We start from the raw sequence: 21,987 nt of genomic DNA, 5'->3' as shown, positions 1-21,987 counted from the left end.
ATTAATTTATGAATTCGACACATAGTTTTAATAAATAAAAATAATTTAAGGAACCAAAAATCCATTATTCATATCTAACGTCATTCATGTAATTTTCGTGATTGGTTCTTTGATACAAAATGAAAGACATAATTACAATAAATATTAAAGATCATTAACACTTGTAGAGATTCGTGTTGATGAAATTTTTTAAAGCTGTGCATGAGACATAAATCCACTGGTAATTGTTAAATAATCGTCAAAACCTATAGTCTGGTATGAAAGTCATTGGAAATTATATTTTATAACATAGAAACATTTATTTATTATTGTGGGGCTTCTGAGTTTCGTTAATTCAACCTTTCCTTTGATGACTCTGCTTTTTTAATCATTACAATGTAGTTTCTCTTGCTGGAACGTCATTTCGAACTTTCACGGCTAAAGGTACGGCTTTTGGTAGGAGAAGAGGGGAATTGAAATATTCCAGAATACCCTGTGAATGAATGTCAAAATTGCTGGTTAAAAAACTTTAATGCTTCTATAATTTTAAAAATTCATTTATTAATAGGTCAATTAAAAATTCATTTATTTATCAATTACTACTAAAACACGGATAATTGACGATAATTTGATTTCTTTGGATTCTGATTGCTTTAATTAATAGTTCTAGGTTCTGCAAATAGAACTGTACTACATCGTATAACAATGCATTTACATAAAGGGATAATAAATATAAACACAGAAAAATGTCAATTCCTACAAAACTGCTTTAATAATTTAAATGCTGCTATCGTATCTACGCTCTTACACCTATCAGCTAGTGTTTGGAGTACGCTGACCTTCAGTCTCTCCTCATAGAAAATATCCCACATATCCCACAGAGATGCAACAACATTTGTCACTCGTCTCTCGATCTTCTCCACGATTTCTTCATCAACAAGGAATCCTGGTGACCACAGCCGTGTGCTCTAGTAAAGATGTGGTCTTATAAAGTGGAACAATAATTTCCTTCTCCCCTGTTTGTCAGTGTGTTCTTCAACAGCCATGTAATTTGATGTGATGTTTTGGCAAACTTCTACACTTAATTTCTCTGTCCAGAGTAATTCCTTGCCTAGTCAACTTCTTGCAGTTCAGATCTAGTAATATAGTACACATTATGTAATTCCATCCTCCCGAAGCACATCACCTTACACAGGTACGTTAAACTGACTGCCATTTACATTAACCCATACCGCCAGCATATTTAAGTCATCTTGCAAGATATCTGCATCACTTTAATTCACTGTCGCTCTTCACAATTTATGTGCTCTTCGGAAGCAAGTGGATATTTCCTCTCAAATTATTTATAATATCATTAGTGTACAAATTAAACAACAGAGGACCATGTATCAAGTCCTGAAGTACTCTTAGATCACTGGTCATATGCTTTCTCCTGGATTCAGGAGAAGGCACGTAACCAGAAATTACTCTTTGGTATCTGTCCATCAGCCACCCTCTTATCCAAACACCAGCTTCAGATTCATTTCAATTTGCTGCAATTTATGCAACTGAGTACTTGTGGACTACTGTGAAATGCCTTTGCGAAGTCCAACAGTATCACTGTGTAAGGATTTCCTTTATGTAACTGCACTGTTACTTTATTATAGATATTCCTCATACACCCCTTTGTAGCAGAATATGCAGCATTTCTAACAATCAAAGTCAAGAGCACATGGTCGATTCGCCAAGTGGAGACAGTTTAATTAAATTGTTTACTGATATGTTCTCGGATGCTATGACCAGATCTAACACTCTGGAACCTCTTGGCCGTTCCATTACATGCTGTATTAAGAAGTTATCTCTTAACATCTGTATAAACTCCATTTACTTTCCTCCTCGTGACCATTCCTTTTCCCAGTTTATGTCCCAGTTGTTAAAAATCCCATTAATAATTACTCGATTGACTCATCATGCTAATTTGCCAATGCATTTGGTGTGAGATCAGAGAATATCACACCAAACAGCCTCGAACGAATTTCCCTCTGCATAGCTGTCATCTTCAGGCATTTCTACTCTTTATGGCTTCAACTCTTCGTCTAATATTAGCACAACCTCTCTCTCCCCATTCTGTCTTCTCTGTCCTCTCTGAAATTATCTTCTCTTTTGGTTTATTTTCTATTATGTTCTTTCTTTATTGTTATTCTGAACACTTTTAAAATTTCTTTATAATAATGCTTAGTTTTATTAAGATTTGTTTGTTTTAAATGCCACACGCTTGTTCTTCGCCTTCCTGGATTTCAAATCAAGAAGAATGCATCGATTAACAATGTTCAGATACGAAAACGAAACCTGAGGTGCATCTCAATTTGCTGGTAGCCTTGTATGTAGTCACTTGGACCCTATAATTGGGAAATGTGAATGAAAACGCTAATTACATGTTTCTTGCGTTATTGACTAAGTCCAGGAAATTTGATTGCATTTATTCTCTTTGTCTCTTTGTTCTTATCAAAGACACTCTGTAGCTTGTGAATAGTGTCTTGAAATAGTATTCAGATTAAGAATGTTTTCAAATAAAAAACTAAAAATATAATCTTTACGGTTACATCTTAAACTTACACGGGACAAAATTACACTGCCAAAATTACATAAGGAAGAAATTACACAGGGAAAAAGTTATACAAGGATGAAATTACATTTAGATAAAAATACACTAAGAAAAATTACACAAATTTGAATATTCACACCGAAGTTTTTTACTTTAGAGTTTTAAAATTTTTATGATGAATTTTGTATTTATTTTTAGATAAGTGTTCCAATAATTTTGTAATTAAGACCTATTTGTTGACTTTAATTCAATTAAAATATTATTGATATTTTGTTGTCAAATTAAACACATAACTTTCTCAATATTGCAAAATTTACTTTTATTTTAAAAAATAATAAAAAACAAACACTAAGTCATATAAGCTATACAACGTAAAAAATCCAATCGTCTATTAAAGTCGTAATTTTGTATACAATATTTGAAATACGTTGTTGTAACGAAATGTACCTACGACATCCTGGATTTCGTTGACCAATTAAATGCTACAAATAGTTTGTATGTTGTGAAGATAATTCTTTAACAATGTTATCCAAAATTTCAAAACAGTTGGTTGGGAACACTGAAAGAGCGGCTGAAGTCCACAGTGCCATCCTTCGATACAATTTGTAGTTCTAGCTATACAGTTGGCTGCAGAAAATCTATGGTTCCAAGTAGACATATTGATTAGAGGATGTCTATAAGTGCCGTTCCTGAGCTGTCGACCTCGAATATATGTACATTCGAAGTAAATGAGAACTTTCTCGATTTGTTCAATATATTTGTCTAAATTAGAGAACAGATCAGCAACTTCAAAAAATGTTTCTAACACTTCTTCTTCTGGTAAAAGTGCAAGTGATTGTAAAATTTTAAAGTGTACTGCAAATGACTGATTGGATTCATATAGAGGTACATATTCATTTACTTTGCGTATAATAGATTGTGATAAGTGGAAAAAGCAGCCACCAATTGCGATGTTTTCAAACACGGTACGGAAAGCATTCATTGCTGATGTTTCAAAATCGGTCAAAATTTTTCGTGGTCGAGCTTGAGGAATTTTCTCCAGTAACATGTTCAGCATCCTCACGTATATTTCTTCCTTTTTCCCTGGTAGAAGAGCCAATAGACAACGAAAAGTGACGCCTGAATCATATTGGACATGGATACTGTATAACTGATAATGTATTTCTGGAAACACTTTAATTGTACCATCTGCTAGCCAAAAATCGTTAGCTACAAGTTGATCTAGAAGAGTCTTGTGACCAATTAGTATTATACGTTCTGGATCTTCTGCCCCGGAATCATGAATAATCCATTTAGAGTACTTTCAAAATTTCTGTTATCTGGATATGAATCTATTTAATCTATTTAAGCTTAGGAATAGCTTTGAATCTAGTTAATCGCCTCGTAATGGAGCTCTTCTTCAGTAGGCACATTTTAATCCGTCTGATACAGTCACAAAACTGTTAGCTATAATTGCACGAGCCGTTGCGTCTGGATTCGACTTTTTTTTCCCATTTGATTAGCAAGTTGATGAGCTTCAGATTCAAAAGTCCTATTAACGTGACAGTGTTCTGAAGTTCTAAACTTTGCACAACGCCAATGAATAGTTCCGATAGCAGTTTCACGGTAAAGAATAAACTCAAATCCTTTGTAAATTATAATTTGACCACCTTTATTACTAACGCCGTACTCAAAATCAGCCATGGGTAAATTAAAAAAATTAATTTAAAAAATTAATCGCGAAATTTATTACGTCGCACGTTATACACCAGTTGTATTACGCGTCACTAAACTAGAACTGAAGAATTTAAGACAAAAATTTAGTTATATACCTTCATCCAAACAATTCTTAGAAATTCTTCAGCAGTTCATGGTGATTAACAATTGTCGATTGGTTTTATCTTAGGAAATTATTCCTTGCAAATCTGAGGTAAGTAGTAATTAGGGTAACTAATCACCACATCATTTTGAGTTTCCAACTCAACCACCTCCCTAATCCCCTTGCCCAAATCTGCACTAGTGATTTACCTCTTGCTGGTTATAAATTTTGTGCAATTTTTGGTAAATTTTATTTTGTGTGTAATTTCTTACTTGTGTATTTTTTCCTTTTAATTTTCTTCTTAGTGTATTTTTATCTATGTGTAATTTTTTGTTTTTGTAATTTTTTGTTTTTGTAATTTTTTCTTTGTGTAATTTCTTCCTGTGTAATTTTTGCAGCGCAATTTTATCCCGTGTAATTTTTTCCTGCTTAATTTTATCCTCACACAAATATTTACACATGTACCAAGTACAATAAAACAGATACGCTTCTTATTATGTCTTTATTGTGCTAAAGATTTATTTTCTTTCTAAAAGTTATGAATGTACAAATAAAGTAATAGAAAAATTCCATTACTGCGACATTTGTCAATATTCTTTTGTCATATACTCAGCAAAGATTAATTTTTTCCTCTTCTAAAGAATTTAGCTACTAACGTGCCCTAAGGACTGTTTTCGCTACATCGATATACAAGTTTTCATCATCCTTTTTTCTTTAATAGAAATGCTTGTTTCATGATTAAAACTGTGCTGCATAAATCGAAAAATATCATTTGTAGATGCTCTTAGTATGATTTATTTTTCATACTGAACTTTGGGAAAAATTGAAATGATTTTATACTAACTGAACTTCAGTTTATTCCCAAAATTTATAAAATCCAATATCAGTAAACAGAGGGTGATCAAGAAATTAAATAAGTATGTACAATGTCGATTTAGGCTCAGTGCAGTCGATAAAAGATTCAGATTGAATCATTAACAAATAACTCTATTTATTACAGTTTATGAAATACGACTAAAAATAGAGAGCTAGTAACAGAATTGATTAAGCAGGCATACCTTCGTCTCAGGGCTTACAGAGAACCTCACGTGTCGTAACACCTTTGCTAGGCACAGTTTTACTTCCATTAATGCGAATCTCATGGCAAGGCAATGCCTTGGTCCAGCTCCAAATGGTAAATAAGTGAATGGATGTCGTTTGGCTTTGTTTTCCGGCTCAAACCTATAAATGATTTTAGAAAAGTAATTTTGCTATCATCATTCGAATTACGACATTTCTTATTAATAATCAAAGATTAAAGAACGTGATTTGAACAGAGAAGTGGATCTGATTTTAGCAAATGGCCTTCCTAATATGGCTTTCCTCATCTTCATAAGAAAGTTATAGTAAGTTTGTTTAAGAATGTTTAAAAGTTTCAAGATATTTCACATGTTTGATTAGTCAGTGGCATATTATCTAAGGATACATGAATTCACGACGCTGAGTCCCGGGATCTATCCACAAGATCGAAACATGTCTGTCATATCTCTTTTATTAGATAGACTGTTGAAAATGTCCTTTTGAGAACAATTCAGCGGATATCTGTCAATGACTTACATTTTTAAATAGGAAAACAACAGATTCTCACGAGATATTCCCCATATTCTTATAGGATTTTAATCTTAACTATGTTTAAAACAAAAAACCAAAAAATTCCTGGATGGTAGTTTTATTTATAACCATATATAAAGAAGGTGGTTCTAAGGAATAGCATTAGGGGATTCGATTGGAGAGGAAGGAAGAAATCTTGGGAGAATTATAGATACCACTTCTGATAAACAGCAATCATGGAAATATTTGCAGACAAATATAGCATAAACGGAAAATCACTGATAATCTCTACTACAGGGAATCGATTTCTGCTGATGAGAACGGAGTCAAGAGAAAAATTAATCGTATCTCAGAAGTAAAGTAATGCCTGAAGCGACTGAGAAAACATAGCATCTTAGATATTGAGATGAAAATAATAATACTCTCTCATCTTTCAGAAGGATATTCCTTCAATCAAAGCAGAGATATGATGGCTTCTTCTTTTGAATTTGTGTGTCTCTGTGTGTGTGTGTGTGTGTGTGTGTGTGTGTGTGTGTGTGTGTGTGTGTGTGTGTGTGTGTGTGTGTGTGTGTGTGTGTGTGTGTGTGTGTGTGTGTGTGTGTGCGCGCGGTTAGAATTACGTCAGAAGAACTTCTACGAAGCCATTGTATTATTAATAGGCAAAATGTCCATCTCCAAAGAAAACTTGCATGGAATAAAATTTCTGTTACTTGAATGGCCATTTTGCCTGTTAGAGAGATTCATATCGTCTTAGATGAGATTCTAACCAAGAGTCGTCCATCTTTCAATCCTAAATGGAATGTCGCGTCCGCCTTGCTACAGAGACTCACTCGGTTTAATAAATATGAGTTTCACATGATTAAGCAATGACAAGCGATAGTGTTATGGTTGCATTTTCAGGAGCAGTTCGGAAAAGTTTTCGGAAAAATGTTTAAAATAGTTGGAAGATTGCTATTTCAGATAACGATCATGACTGGTAGCTTTCTTCATTTGTGCAATGCAATGTTTGTCAAATAAGAATGAGAAGCAGGTCATTGTTCTCCCAGATAAACTGCGAATAGGAATTGCTTTCATTTCTAAAACCTTTTCATAAGTTCTGTCATATGGATGAAAGTTAAAGAAAGAACTAAACCTCTCAGAATTAGATGTGCAGTTTAAAGATAAAGACCTAAGTCCTACATCAAGCTGAAAATTAACAGAAAACAAACTTTTTTTATCAGCCCTTTAAGCATAATATAGAAATTAAGGGTGCACCTAAGTTTTTATGCTTTGGTTTTCCTTTAGTGTCTCCTCACTTAGTGAGAACAACGTCCCTCTAATTGAAGTTTTCAAGAGGTTTGAAAATGTTCTTTATTTGGTCCCTAGAAGAGTTTCCGAATTATAGAGAAACAATAACAACACAAACACAAAATGTGGAGAAGCAAAGTGCAAGTTGCTTGAATAAATGCCAAAGTCGTCCAAGATTTCAATTTGATATATTACGGATGCCATAGGTATTGATAATATAACGAAGGATGAATCCTGAATGTATATTTTTGTTTTCATTATGCAGATTGCAACTGTGCATTAGCTATTGTGGCATTTCATTTACGGCGTCCTTCCTTTGTCCAACGCAAAGTAACAAAATATTTTCAGATTTTGTAGACGCAGATAACGTTTTGGGATTTCGTACCTTCTTCCTATTCAGTTTGCTAAGCTCTTTCATCAGGAAGCACAGAGACGCACAATGTGTGTGTGTGTGTGTGTGTGTGTGTGTGTGTGTGTGTGTGTGTGTGTGTGTGTGTGTGTGTGTGTGTGTGTGTGTGTGTGTGTGTGCGTGCGTGCGTGCGTACGCGCGAGCACCCTGAACAGAGAACACACTAAACTCGAAGTATAGTGATGTATAGTATAGATGACGGACGTTTCGCACGGAAATATATCGTATGACCTCAGAAATAAACATGAATTGATATATTACTATAGAGGAAGAATTGTTTCAGTTTGCTTACTTCTTGCGTATACACCGTTTGCTCTTCCATTAATACTTCCAGTCTGTACTCTGAAACTCTAATCTAATTATGTTATCAAGCAGCTAACAATATTTTTGGACACATTTTTCGAGAAATTTAGTGCTGGAAATGGCAGCTAATGTTTTGGTATATTTGACATGTATTCTAAATGAATGAAATCTTACATGAGGTTTCGACATGATAATGTTGGTTCCCTTGTGAGTAATAAGTATGTAATGGATGCTGGGGATCGGCTTCATTTCTTCTCAGATATTTAAGTTTCCAGTGTAAGCTTAGTGTATCATAAGATTTCTAGAAAAGTACACAGATGTCATTAGAATGTTTCCTTAAAATATATCACTTAACTGATGTAAAGATATTCTAAATTTATACAACTATCAAGAATCATAAAATATTGTAATCGCAGGTAACCAATTTTGGATAATCTTACCTTTCCGGAATAAACTCTTCTGGATCAGGATAGTATTCAGGATCGTGATGCATAGCATACACTGGAATACCAACAATCATGCCCTTTGGGATAACAATTCCAGTGTCTCCTAATTTATAGTCATACTCGGCTCTTCGTTCCACACTGCAGAGAAATAAACCAACGTAAATAAATTTTATAATTAAAACTACAGAAACTATGCTTAAGAAGACAATAATGTTATAAAGTTTTCATTTAGTACTATCACAGTATCCATTATACCCAGTGAAAGTACGAGAATTTGTTCTTGGGCACGTCATACCTTTTAAGGAAGCCATGAATCTGTCGATTACCAGCCTTGAAGATGATACACGTGAAGGACATCCAAAAAGTGTAACAGTACCAGAAATCATTGATCAAGTGCACGATATGGAATTGGATGACCGATGTGTCAAATTGAGTGAACTGTCTGAAACTGTAGGAATTTCAAAGGAACGTGTAGGATATATTTTGCATGAAATATTTCATATAATAAACTTTGCTCAAGATGGGTGCTTTGCTTGCTAACAGAAGCTGAAAAACTCGCATGAAAATCTTGGAGCGTCTTAACAAGAATAAAACTGATTTTGCGCATCGATTTATTGCTATGGATGAGACTTGGATTCACTATTACACACCAAAATCCAAACAGTAGTCAAAACAGCGGACAGAAGCCAGTTGTTCAGCGCAAAAGAAAGGTCGGTTCCCTCAGCAGGAAACGTCAAGGAATTGATGTTTAGGGATGCTAAAGCATTTTATTTATTAATTATCTTGAAAAGGGTAAAACAATAATCTCTCTGGTCAGCATTTTTATTCGAATCAAGAGGTGAATGAAGATGTAGAGGGGTATTTTGCAGAGCTTAATGATAACCACTACAGGGACGGGATAATGGCGCTCGAGCATCGCTGGAATAAATGTATTAGTCTTAAGAGAGATTATGTTGAAAAATGGAAATAATTTTGAAATTATAAATTCCTATTTTCGTTCTTAGGTCGAGAATTTTTCATACCACGCTCCCATTGCAATAGCAAAGCTTCATATCAACACTGGAAGAACTGGCCTTATACCATGCACCACTGTCCTGCCATACAACTTCATGGATCGGGAGTCAGCATTGGAATTCACCAAAACAGCGCTCTAAAAGTAGAAATAATCGATACCTTTCCTGGGTGTGCAATATATGCACTCATTACAACTCAGACAGATCACCCAGCTGGAAGAGTTAAGAACTATTCTGGCAGGAAAAAGAGGGAGAAAAACCACCAATCTCAGGAAAAGGATATACTACCTGATAAACGGGCTTGAATCCCAGCGGCAGCGTCACTATCCATAAAGGAAGTGAGGATTACCGCACCAAATAAAACTAAACCATAAAAATAATGAGCACCTCAATAAACCTTCTCTAACTAAACGCTAGAGGATGTGCCACACCACTGCGAAACAGGCTGGTCCTGCAGCATATCCTTGCCCACCGGCCAGAAATAGTTATGCTGCAGGAAACAAACTTCCATTGCAATAGCAAAGCTTCATATCAACACTGGAAGAACTGGCCTTATACCATGCACCACTGTCCTGCCATACAACTTCATGGATCGGGAGTCAGCATTGGAATTCACCAAAACAGCGCTCTAAAAGTAGAAATAATCGATACCTTTCCTGGGTGTGCAATATATGCACTCATTACAACTCAGACAGGAAAGAAAATATATATCATTAACATATACATCCCACAAAATGACCAGCTTGCAGTGCAGGTACTGGAGTTTGTGCGAAACCACCTCAGCAAGGTCAATGACCACATCATACTGGCAGGGGATTTCAACTGCACTCTGGATCCTGCAATGGACAGACAGCAATGCCAAGAACATCGACACTCACTAGTTCAGCTTCTCCAGGATGTAATAAATGACTTCGAGCTGACTGACACCTTCAGACACTTGCACCCACATGAGAAAATGTTCTCCTGGAGAGCCAAAGGTGGTCCTACCAGTGTCTTATACCAGGCACGGCTCGACAGATACTACACATCGATGCACACAATACCCTACATCAGGAGAGTCACATACCATCCATCTCATGCATCAGACCATGATTCCATCCTTCTTAACATTTGCTTTCCTGGACACACCAGATACAAAGGAGGAGCATACTGGATATTTAACAACAGCCTACTAAAGGATACAGAATATCTCAGAACCTCTAAAATCTATATCGAAACTCTCATCAGAGATATACCTACTTCACAATCAATTTCCGAGTGGTGGTCACTTTTTAAATCCAAAGTTAAGGTATTCACCCAAAAATATAGTCACCGAAGAAATTTGAACAAGCATTCAGCCCTTAAAAATTTGCAACAACAACAGCAATTGCATCATCCAGAATCTGAGGAATACCAGTCCCTAGAAGCCACTATACTCTCACACCTAGAGCACTAATAAGAGCACGACGCAAACATATTAACTTCGCAGATGCCCCTACAAAGTATTTCTTTTCACTAGAAAAACGCCAACAAGAGTGCACCACTATATCTGCTATTAAAACAGATAATGGAAACATCATAGAAAATCATGACGAAATCCTCTTATATACCTTGCAGTACTACAAAAATTTGTACCAAGCCAACCCAACATCTATGGAGGCCACGAATAAAATTCTCTCCGATGTGAAAAGACTCTCACCAACAACAAGGGGTAACACAGAACTCCCTATCACGTTACACGATCTGAAAACTGCCTGCACCTCCTTACCTAAAGATAAATCTCCTGGCATAGACGGGCTCACCACTGAATTTTATCAGTCCTTCTGGGAACAGCTTGGACCTATCCTCTACAGAGTATTTGTCGAAGCGAATACCAATGGCTTTCCACTCAATATGACAACATCAGTTATCAAACTCATTCCAAAGAAAGGAGACGCGACGAAACTAGGAAACTGGAGACCCATCTCTATCACAAACACCGACTGCAAAATTATATCCAAAGCCATTGCCAACAAACTTAAACCCGCTCTGAGCGAAATAATAAATAGGCATCAGAGCTATTCCATCCCTGGAAGATCTATCCACGAAAACTTACATCTCATAAGGGATCTCATAAGCATAGCGAACAACAACAGTGAAACAATGGGTCTTGTAACACTAGACCAAGAAAAAGCTTTCGACCGCGTTGAACACCTTTACCTCTTCAACTGCTTGAAAGCATTTGGCTTTGGCTCAGGCATCATTCACTCTATTAAAATGTTGTATGCCAAGGCACAGTTTTGCATGAAAATAAACAACAGGCTTACCATAACTGCACCATACAGCAGAGGTATTAAACAAGGCTGTCCACTCTCCGGTCCTCTTTACACAATTGCCATCGAACCCTTTCTGTGTAGACTCAGCATGCTGCTCAAAGCATGCCGCCCTAAACTTCCCTACCAAACCATAACCCTGACAGCATATGCTGATGATGTTACAATCATAGCCCGCAAAGAAGAGGACTTTCATAACATACAAATGGCATACCAACAATATCAGGCAGCCTCAGGAGCCAAACTAAAAACACATAAAACCATAGGACTGTGGTGTGGCAAATGGAAAAACCGAACCGATTCCCCAATGTCTGGTACCTGGTCCACAGAGGGAAACAAATACCTGGGGATTTACCTAGGAAACACACCCTCTTATGTGGATAAGAACTGGGAAACACTAAACAAGCGTTTCAAGCAAGTTCTAGGAAAGTGGGCAGCAATACGAGCCTCTGCCTCCACAAGAGGGAGAACAATAATCGTTAACCAAATAGCCACCAGTGTCCTTTGGCATACACTAAAGATCCTTACGCCACCAGTTCAATTCATCAAACAAATAAAGTCAACCATATATCGATTCATATGGAATAAAACAAACTGGCTTTCCTACTCCCAGCTATGTACTTCTCTCAAAGATGGAGGACAAAAGTTGGTCTCCATTGACAACAGGATAACAACGTTCCGCGCTCGATTTCTCATAAATGCCCTACAACAGGAAATATCACACAAGTGCACCACTGAGTATATTTTCACTTCTGCCACTAGAGGTCTCTCTCTCTCCACCACCTTAAGAATGACAACAGCTCAAGTGCCTGTAAATTTAACAAACTTCTACAAAGACGCCCTTCGACGATGGAAGACGCTAAACCTCCAGCACACAGTGAAGACAGCATCCCTACCTGAAATCCTCATGGAACCCATCTTTCACAACACGATGGTAAGAAGCCCGATCACTCAGAAAGAATTTTTCTTTCCTCCATGGAGCTGGCGAAACGTGAGGATCTTGGGTGACATTCTTTCTCCAAGCCTCACTTGGCGCTTTCCAAATTCGCTCGAAAACCTGGAATATGGGAATGAGTCTGAGCAGATAGACACCGTAAAGGCCGCTTTTCAAGCCGCTATGCCTGATAGCATAACAGAAGTGGGGCTTATTCCTCCAAACTCAGAAGTTTTGGCGCCTATCTTTCTGATAAAAACCAATAACTCATGGGAGAAACTTACACCCAGCAACACCAACAAGATCTACAGCACCCTAACACAACAGTCAAACCAAAGCACTTTGATGGAAAATCCTTCATCATCTGATCAAACACTATTTCAATGGGATCTACCATATCGCACAAGAGCCATCAAACCTGACGCAGATATTCAGTGGAGAATGTGGCATAATATATTACCTACTCCTACTATATTACGAAAATTTAACTCAAACGTCTCAGATAACTGCCTCTTCTGCTACCAATTAGGAACGGTCCGGCATGTCTACTTGGAATGCCCAGTCAACACTAAATTAATCAGTTTGACTCGGGAAACGGCAGCTCTTACCTGTGGTAATCTTCATACAGAAGAGGAATATTTCAATCTCGTCCATGTGGAGCCAAATAACCATTCATTCTGCAATTACCTTTTCATCACCGCAAAAGCGGTAATATACAACTTCTACCTCAGACATACAAGACCAGACAGCACAGCAACTTCACAGAGAGAGGCAACTGACCAACTCACTGCAGCCTTCCAACAAAAGGTGAGATGTCGGATCCTACACGAACATCACCACCATAGGCAAAACAACACCTTAGATCTTTTCCACCAAGAATGGAATCCACGGAATCAACTCCTGGCTGAGCAGGGCGACTGCATTATAATCCACTTTCCAGCATAGAAGTGACATCTTTACCCCCCCCCAAAAAAAAGAAAGGGGGAAGAAAGAAGGATTGTTGTGCTTAACAGTGCGAAAGTTAATCAGCTGGCACTCTCATGTTAATAGATAATATTGTGCAATAGTAACTTCTATGTTCTTCCACATTTATGTTCTTATGTTAAAACAAGATCTTATGTTATCATGTTAAAATAACTCTTAATGGCTTTAATTTATTTAAAAAAAAAAAAAAAATGTAATTAGCCTTATAAGTGACTTCGATGTAACATACCTCAACAAGAGTATGAGCATGTAACCTCTCTGTCTGACTGCAGAGAAAACCAAAAACCGGTTAATCCTGTATATAAGATTGTTATGTTTACAATAAAAAAAATATCTATCTATCTATCTATCTATCTATCTATCTATCTATATACAGCCACAGCTCCAGAGAAAGAAAATACATCAGTCTCAGCCCCTCGGACACAAGGAACAAAGGTCGGTACTCTCTGTCTCTTATACCCAGATTGTAGCTAATACCTCTGCGTGAATTAATACTACTGGGACAACGACCACCGCGGGGGCAAACGTACAGCTAACCAACCGCGTTTCCCAAGACAATGGAATAGTAATTTTCGCAATCGAAAATAACTCACTAGAAAATTATCTAGACGCAGTAGCGCAGAATGTTCCACCAAATATATAACCCACATTTCAAGAGTTGTCGGAACCGTACAAATATACTGTAACAATGCATCTTTGTCTGAGACATTAATTGAAAAGGGAATAAACATCGGAGCATGCCACGTGAATGTCTCACCAATCGCTCTAGCTCCTACAAAAGTAACAGTGTCAAATGTCCCATTCAGAAATAAGCCATCAAATGTTTCGCCGATTACTGTCAAAATACGGCACAGTGACAGGCAAAATCCCAACGCTACGCGCCTCTACAACTAGGCCTGAATTCGCTCACATCAAGAAGATGTGAACGAATTGAGTGCATTATCACTTTAGAAGACAGCTCTAATCATTTTGGCATCAAACAATCGGCTCCATACCTAAAATAATCAACACAGAAATAGATGGAGTACCATACACCTTTCATATTACTGTTACTGCTCAGTGCTTTTAGTGCCACGAAGAATGTCATGTAAGGAAGTTATGCCTGTATATACATCCAAAAATGAGAAACCGGTTAACAATACTACCAACCCTAGCGGATCAGAGAATCAGAGGCAGCAAGCAACTAACTCCAAAAAACAGAGGATTCCTAACAAACAACAAAAGTCTCATGGAAACAACTCTCAGTCGAGTACCGAGGAGGCAAAATCAAGTGGTGTCACTAACGAAACCCAACTTTCGAAAGAACCTCCACCAGCATCGATTAAAAGCAATCCTAGAGAAAAGGAAACAGAAAACAGACAACTAACTAACTCTGATGAAGATAAATATAACAACGAGAAGCAAGAAACAAAAACGGAAAAATAGCCAAAGACGAACCAGCGCAGCAGCAACAGGGAATCTTTGCCTACAAACATTGCAGAACCCTATCAACAGCCTGTAGAAGAGATCAAGCTTCTTGAGTCCTCAGATGATGAAGAGAAAACTGGAAATGCCCACTTATAAATGAGCAGCTTCAGAGCTTCTTAAAAAAAGTTCGAGGCTCTTCACAAAAACTGCTGACAGCATACGACTACACCGCCGACATCAGTGGCCTTATCACCCAGCTGGCAGAATTAAGAACCGTTCTGACAGGAAAAAGAGGAAGGAAAACCACCAATCTTAGGAAAATAAAATACCATCTGATGATCAACGGGCTTGAATCCTAGCGACAGCGTAACTATTCATAAAGGAAGTGAGGATTACCGCACCAAAAAAAAAATAAATAAACCATAAAATAATGAGCACCACTTCTCTCACTTAACGCTAGAGGATGTGCCATACCACTGCGAAACAGGCTGGTCCTGCAGTATATCCTTTCCACCAGCCAGAAATAGTTATGCTACAGCAAACTAACTTCCATTGCAACAGCAAAGCTTCAGATCAACACTGGAGGAACTGGCCATATACCATTCACCATTGTCCTGCCATGCAACTTAATGGATCAGGAGTCAGCATTGGAATTCACCAAAATAGCGCCCCAAAATTAGGAATAATCGATACCTATCCTGAGTATGCAATATATGCACTCATTACAACTTAGACAGGAAAAAAATACATATTATTAATATATACATGCCACAAAGCGAACAGCTTGAAGTGCGGTACCAGAGTTCGTCCAAAATCACCTCAACAAGGTCAATGACCACCTCATACTGGCAGGGGACTTCAACTGCACTCTGGATCCTGCAGTGGACATACAACAACAATGCCAAGAACATCGACACTGACTAGCTCAGCTTCTCCAGGATGTTATAAATGACATGACTACGAGCTGACTGACACATTTAGACACTTGCACCCACATGAGAAAGTGTTCTCCTGGATGGCCAAATGTGGTCCTATACCAGCCACTGCTCGATAGATACTACACATCTATGCACACAATACCCTTCGTAAGGAGATTCGCATACCATGACGAAATCCTCTTATATACCTTGCAGTACTACAAAACTTTATACCAAGCAAATTCTACATCTATGGATGCCACGAATATAATTCTCTCAGATGTTAGACTCTCACCAGCAACTAGGCGTAACACAGAATTCCTCATCACGCTACACGATTTGACAACTGCTTGCACCACCTTACGTAAAGATAAATCTCCTGGGATAGATCGGCTCACCACTGAATATTACCAGTCCTTCTGGGAACAGCTAGGACCTATCCTATACAGAGTATATGTCGACGCGAATACCAATGGCTTCCCACTCAATATGACAACATCTGTTATTAAACTAATTCCAAAGAGAGGAGATGCGATGAAATTAAGAAACTGGAGACCCATCTCCAGCATAAACACCGACTGCAAAATTATATCAAAGCCATTGCCAACAAACTTAAACCCTCTCTGAACGAAATCATAAATAGGCATCAGAGCTATTCCATCCCTGGACGATCTATCCACGAAAACTTACATCTCATAAGCATAGCCAACAACAACAATAAAACAATGGGTCTTGTAACATTAAACCAAGAAATAGCTTTCGACCGCATTGAACACCTATACCTATTCAGCTGCTTGAAAGCCTTCGGCTTTGGCTCAGGCATTCTATTAAGATGTTATATGACAAGGCACACGTCTTCATGAAAATAAACAACAGGCTTACCATAACTGTACCATACAGCAGAGGTATTACACAAATCTGTCCACTTTCCTGGTCCTTTTCACAATTGCCATTGAGCCTTTTTTTTTGTGTAGATTAAGTAAGCTGCTTAGGGCATTCCATCCTAAATTTTCCTACCAAACCTTAACCCTGACAGCATATGGTGATGATGTTACAATTATAGCCCGCAAAGAAGAGGATTTCCATAACCTACAAACAGCATACCAACAATGCCGCTTGGTATTGCCTCAGGAGCCAAACTAAAGCACATAAAACCAGAGGACTGTGGTGTGGCTAATGAAAAAACCGAACCGATTCCTCAATGTCTGGTCACTGGTCCGTAGAGGGAAATAAATACCTGGGGATTTACTTAGGAAACACTCCCTCTTATGTGGATAAGAACTGGGAAACACTAAATAAACGTTTCAAGCAAGTACTAGGAAAGTGAGCATCAATAAGAGCCTCTTCCTCAACAAGAGGGAAAACAATAATTGTGAACCAAGTAGCCACCAGTGTCCATTGGCATGCACTAAAGATTCTCACGCCACCATTACAATTCATCAAACAAATAAAGTCAACCATCTATCAATTCATATGGCTCTCCTACTCCAAGCTATGTTACCTTCTCTCAAAGATGGAGGATAAAACTTGACCTCCACTGACAACAGGATAACAACTTTCAGCACTCGATTTCTCCTTAGTACCCTACAACAGGAAATAGCACACAAATGCACCACTGAATATATTTTTTTACTTCTGCCACTAGAGGTCTCCCTCTCTTTCGCTCTCTCTCCACAACCTTAAGAATGACAACAGCGCGCTTGTCAGTGAATCTAACAAACTTCTACAGAGATGCCCTTCGAAGATGGAAGAAGCTAAACCTCCAGCACACAGTGAAGACAGCATCCCTTCCTGAAATCCTCATGGAACCCATCCTCCACAACCAAATGGTAAGAAACCCGACCATTCAGAAAGAGATTTACTTTCCTCCATGGAGCTGACGAGGCGTGGATCTTGGGTGACATTCTTTCTCCAAGCCTCACCAGGCGCTTTCCAAAATCGCTCGAAAACCTGGAATACGGGAATCAGGCGCTGAGCAGATACACACTGTAAAGGCCGCTTTTCAAGTCGCTATGCCTGATAGCAAACAGAACATTAGGCTTAGCCCTTCTAACTCAGCAGATCCAGTGCCTATCTTTCTGATAAAAACTAATAATTCATGGGAGAAACTTACACTCAGCAACCCTAACAAAATCTACAGCACTCTAACACAACAGTCGAACCAAAGCACTGTATTGGAAACTGCATCATCCCACCAAACATCATTTCAATGGGACCTACCATATCGCACAAGAGCCATCAAACCCGATGCAGATATTCAGTGGAGGATGTCACACAATGTATTAACCACTCCAACTATATTACGACAATTTAACTCAGATGTCTCAGATAACTGCCTGTTCTGCTACCGATCAGGAACAGTCCGGCATATCTACTTGGAATACTCAGGTAACGCCCAACTAATCAGTTTGTCTCAGGAAACGGCAGTTCTCACTTGTGGTAGTCTTCATACAGAAGATAAGTATTTCAATCTCGTCCATGCAGAGTCAAATAATCATTCATTCTGAAATCACTGCAAAAGCGGTAATATACAGCTTCTACCTCAGACATACAAGACCAGACAGCACAGCACCTTCACAGAGAGAGGCAGCTGACCAACTCCTTGCAGCCTTCAAACAAAAGGTGAGAATTCAGATCCAACACGAGCATCACCACCACAGGCAGAACAACACCTTAGATCTTTTCCACCAAGACTGGAATCTACGGAATCAACTTCTGGCTGAGCAGGGCGACTGCATCATAGTCCACTTTCCAGCATAGAAGTGACATCATCACCCCCCCCCAAAGAAAGGGGAGAGAAAGGTTTTGTGCTTAACAGTGTGAATATTAACCAGCTGTCACTTTCTTGTAAATAGATAAAATATTGTCCTATTGTAACTGTTATGTTCTTCCACCTACATGTCCGATTTTATGTTCTTATACAGTATCATGTCAAAAAAATTGTTAATAGCTTTAATTTTTTAAAAAAAATGTAGTTCACCTTATAATTAATATTTCAATGTAACATACCTCAACAAGAGTATGAGCATGTAACCTCTCTGCCTGACTGCAGAGAAAAAACCGGTTAATCCTGTACATAAGATTCTTATGTTTACAATAAAAATAATCTCTCTATATATAGATATTATATCATGTATCTATGTATCTATCTATCCGCTAGGTGGCCAAGGTGTTTCACGTGCGTTCATACCGCTCCTGCCTTCTTCCACCTTTTATACGTTTATCCGCAAGGAAGGACTTAGTTTTTTATATAGGTATATTCCCCAATCTGAGAGCTATCTACTCATACTAGTCGTGTACGCGTAAGTGTAGTGGTAAGTGATTTATTACAGTTTCCTTCTCCTGGTGTATGAGTTTCTATATACCTTCAATTTACGCTATAATTCCTTCTTCGCCACCTGCACTCCTCACCTGCGGCTATAGCCTGCGAAGGATTACCTGCCATGGCAACCGTACATTCCTATACTACCAAGAACTCAACAAAGCAAAGACCTCCTATGACTTCGGATCCGGAAGGAAGAGCCAAGTTCACGAGAGAAATGGACATGGAAAACAGGTCAGTAAATTTCAAATCTTATGCTAATGTCGTATCAAACGGAAATATCCTATCGTCTCCCAAAACACTGATCTCACACAAGAATGCCACGTCAGTCAGCAGTAAACCGATTAACGCAAAAATAACTACCACTGTTAACAACGTCATTTCCCGAGAAAATTTAATTATTATTTTTTTTTTGCCAACAAAGAAAACATCCCATTAGAGTATCTGACGGCGATCGCCAAAATTGTACCCGCAAAAAAATATTACTGACGCTTCCAGTGTAGCTGGTACTGTGCAGATGTATTTCAGCCATATCTCATGGGTACTAACGGTACTGCAAAAAGGCGTCAATATCAGCAGTTATCACTTAGAAATTATGAAAGAATTAAACCAAGAATCAGTAATAGAAAAAATTAAAAAATATAAACATAAATGGATGGAACACGTTCAAAGAATGAAAATAGAAAGATTACCAAAAGAAGCCTTAAAGTACAAGCCATTAGAAAAAATAAAACCAGGACATCCTGTTCAACGATGATTTCTAAGGTCGGAACAGGCCACGTTAGGCCTAAATCCTTGATATGCATGATGATGATGATGATGATGATGATCACTTAGAGGTAGCCCCAATAGCTGACCCCGACAAAAGTAACAGTATCAAATGTTCCCCCTGAAATTACTCATCAACATATCAGATCCATGTTATCAAGATACGGTTCTGTCACAGGAATAATACGCAAATTGTCAGCAGCCACGAAGAAGCCCGAATTTGCCCATGTCAAAAGCTTTCGAAGACAGGCATTAATGCACTTTCTAAACAACGACGCACTACACGACCTCCCAAAATTAATCAACACAGACATAAATGGAATAACCTACACTTTCTACTTATCTTCCTCATCACAGTGCTTCTTCTGTCATGAAGATGGTCACATTAGGAAACAATGTCCCTATATTACCAACAGTTCATCAACAAACATCCCAGCCCAGAATAGCAAACCAGTTGAACAGAATAACATCGTACATGAAGAAAATCAAAGCATAGGAAAAAGTAAACCAAAAATTCTCTCCCCATCACGAACTTCAGAGGAAAGAAAATTCCGAACTGGAAAAGACAACGCTCATGTCGCTCTTGAACGCCTGCCAAGTAATGAGATCCAAGGCTCTGATAACGAAGTCTCACTGCACGAAACACGGATCCTCCCAACAGAGATGACAAGTACGAACTAATTAAAAGCTATCCCCACACCCAGAAACCAGAATCACCAACCAGCCTTCCCCCTAATTCAAAACCAAATCCAGAAGAGGGTACCAGTTGGATTCCACTCCTCTATGAATTTCGCGACAGTTCTTGTTTCTTTGTAGTAACAAAGAAACAAGTTCCAATGAGAGCCTGCTTTGTAGTTTACAACAGGGCTATACATGAGGGTTTGTGCCGATTCGGTGAGGAGTGAAATCCAACTGGTACCCTCTTTTGGATTGCCGACGACAATAGACTTCATCTGAATGATAACTAAGAGTGAAACTGAACTGTAACGTTGACTCCTTTACGGCATTTTCTATTGTATATCCGAAAGGAATATTTTTCTTTCTCTGTAATATATATACTTATATACTTATAATATGTAAATATCCCTTTTGTTACCTATCTGCCAATGTATATTTTATAAAAACTGGTGTACAGATAGTAGGAAGCGGTGTTTCATTATAATATTGAATATAGGTGACATGACCACACGACACGAACTCAGTGACTTCAAGAGAGTTGTCATCATGGGCTGCACTTTGGTGACATGACCCTAGATGCCATTGCTGCTTAACTGGAGCATTATAATCAACGGTTTGTGATGTGATCAACAAACGGCGATGTTCTGGTTTCACTAGTGCAGGAAATCGCCCAAGGCGGTTGCTGAAAATCACTACCAGAGGCAGGAGGGTGTTAAAACGGGTTTCACGCAAAACCGGCCACAATTGGCACAGACAAACCGTGATGACTTCCAGAGCGCTAGTATCACCATCGTGAGCACTAACTCTGTAAGGAAATAATTCCATTTATAGGGTTTGCACTGCTGAGCAGCGACACACAAGCCGTACTTCACAAAAACGAACAAAGTGGCTCGTCTGACCTGGCCCAGACAGCGTGTGAACTGGACAATTGAAAATTGGAAAACGATACTCTGGCGCAATGAGTCAAGGTTCACCTATTTCCAGGCTGATGGCAGGGTGTCGGTGTAGAGGTAGTCTGGTGAACGCTTGTTACCACAGTGTGTTGTACCCACAATAAGCGTTGGTGGTTGAGAATGGTGTGCGGTGCATTTAGCTGATCTGGGGTGGGACTATGGGTCGTTGTCCGCTGTTCCATGAAGGCTTTTTCAATACCTTGATATTCTGGAAAATCAGGTGCTTCCTACACTGTGGAGTTTTTATGGAACGGACTCGTGTTACTATCAAGATGGCAATGCCCCATTCCACCAAGCTGCAGCTGTTATGGAATGTTATTAACA

The 21,987-nt window shown here is 38.4% G+C and overlaps 1 protein-coding gene across 1 annotated transcript in view; it reads right to left on the bottom strand.

The window, feature by feature from the left end:
* Nucleotides 1-370: 370 nt before the first annotated feature.
* Nucleotides 371-21,987, bottom strand: part of LOC150095506 (cytochrome P450 3A8-like) — a 93,453-nt gene continuing 71,836 nt past the window's right edge. The window contains exons 12-14 of the mRNA XM_090410695.1: nt 8,391-8,534; nt 5,420-5,582; nt 371-472 (exon numbers count right to left, since the gene is read on the bottom strand). Of these exons, the coding sequence (XP_090266821.1) occupies nt 371-472; nt 5,420-5,582; nt 8,391-8,534 (409 nt within the window). The remainder of the gene's footprint in view (nt 473-5,419; nt 5,583-8,390; nt 8,535-21,987) is intronic.

The sequence above is a fragment of the Typopeltis vanoorti genome, chromosome 20, assembly GCF_054136105.1.
Source record: "Typopeltis vanoorti isolate ZY-2024b chromosome 20, IOZ_Tvanoo_1.0, whole genome shotgun sequence".
In the NCBI taxonomy this organism is placed as follows: domain Eukaryota; kingdom Metazoa; phylum Arthropoda; class Arachnida; order Uropygi; family Thelyphonidae; genus Typopeltis; species Typopeltis vanoorti.
This window is presented reverse-complemented; position numbering and strand designations above follow the sequence as displayed.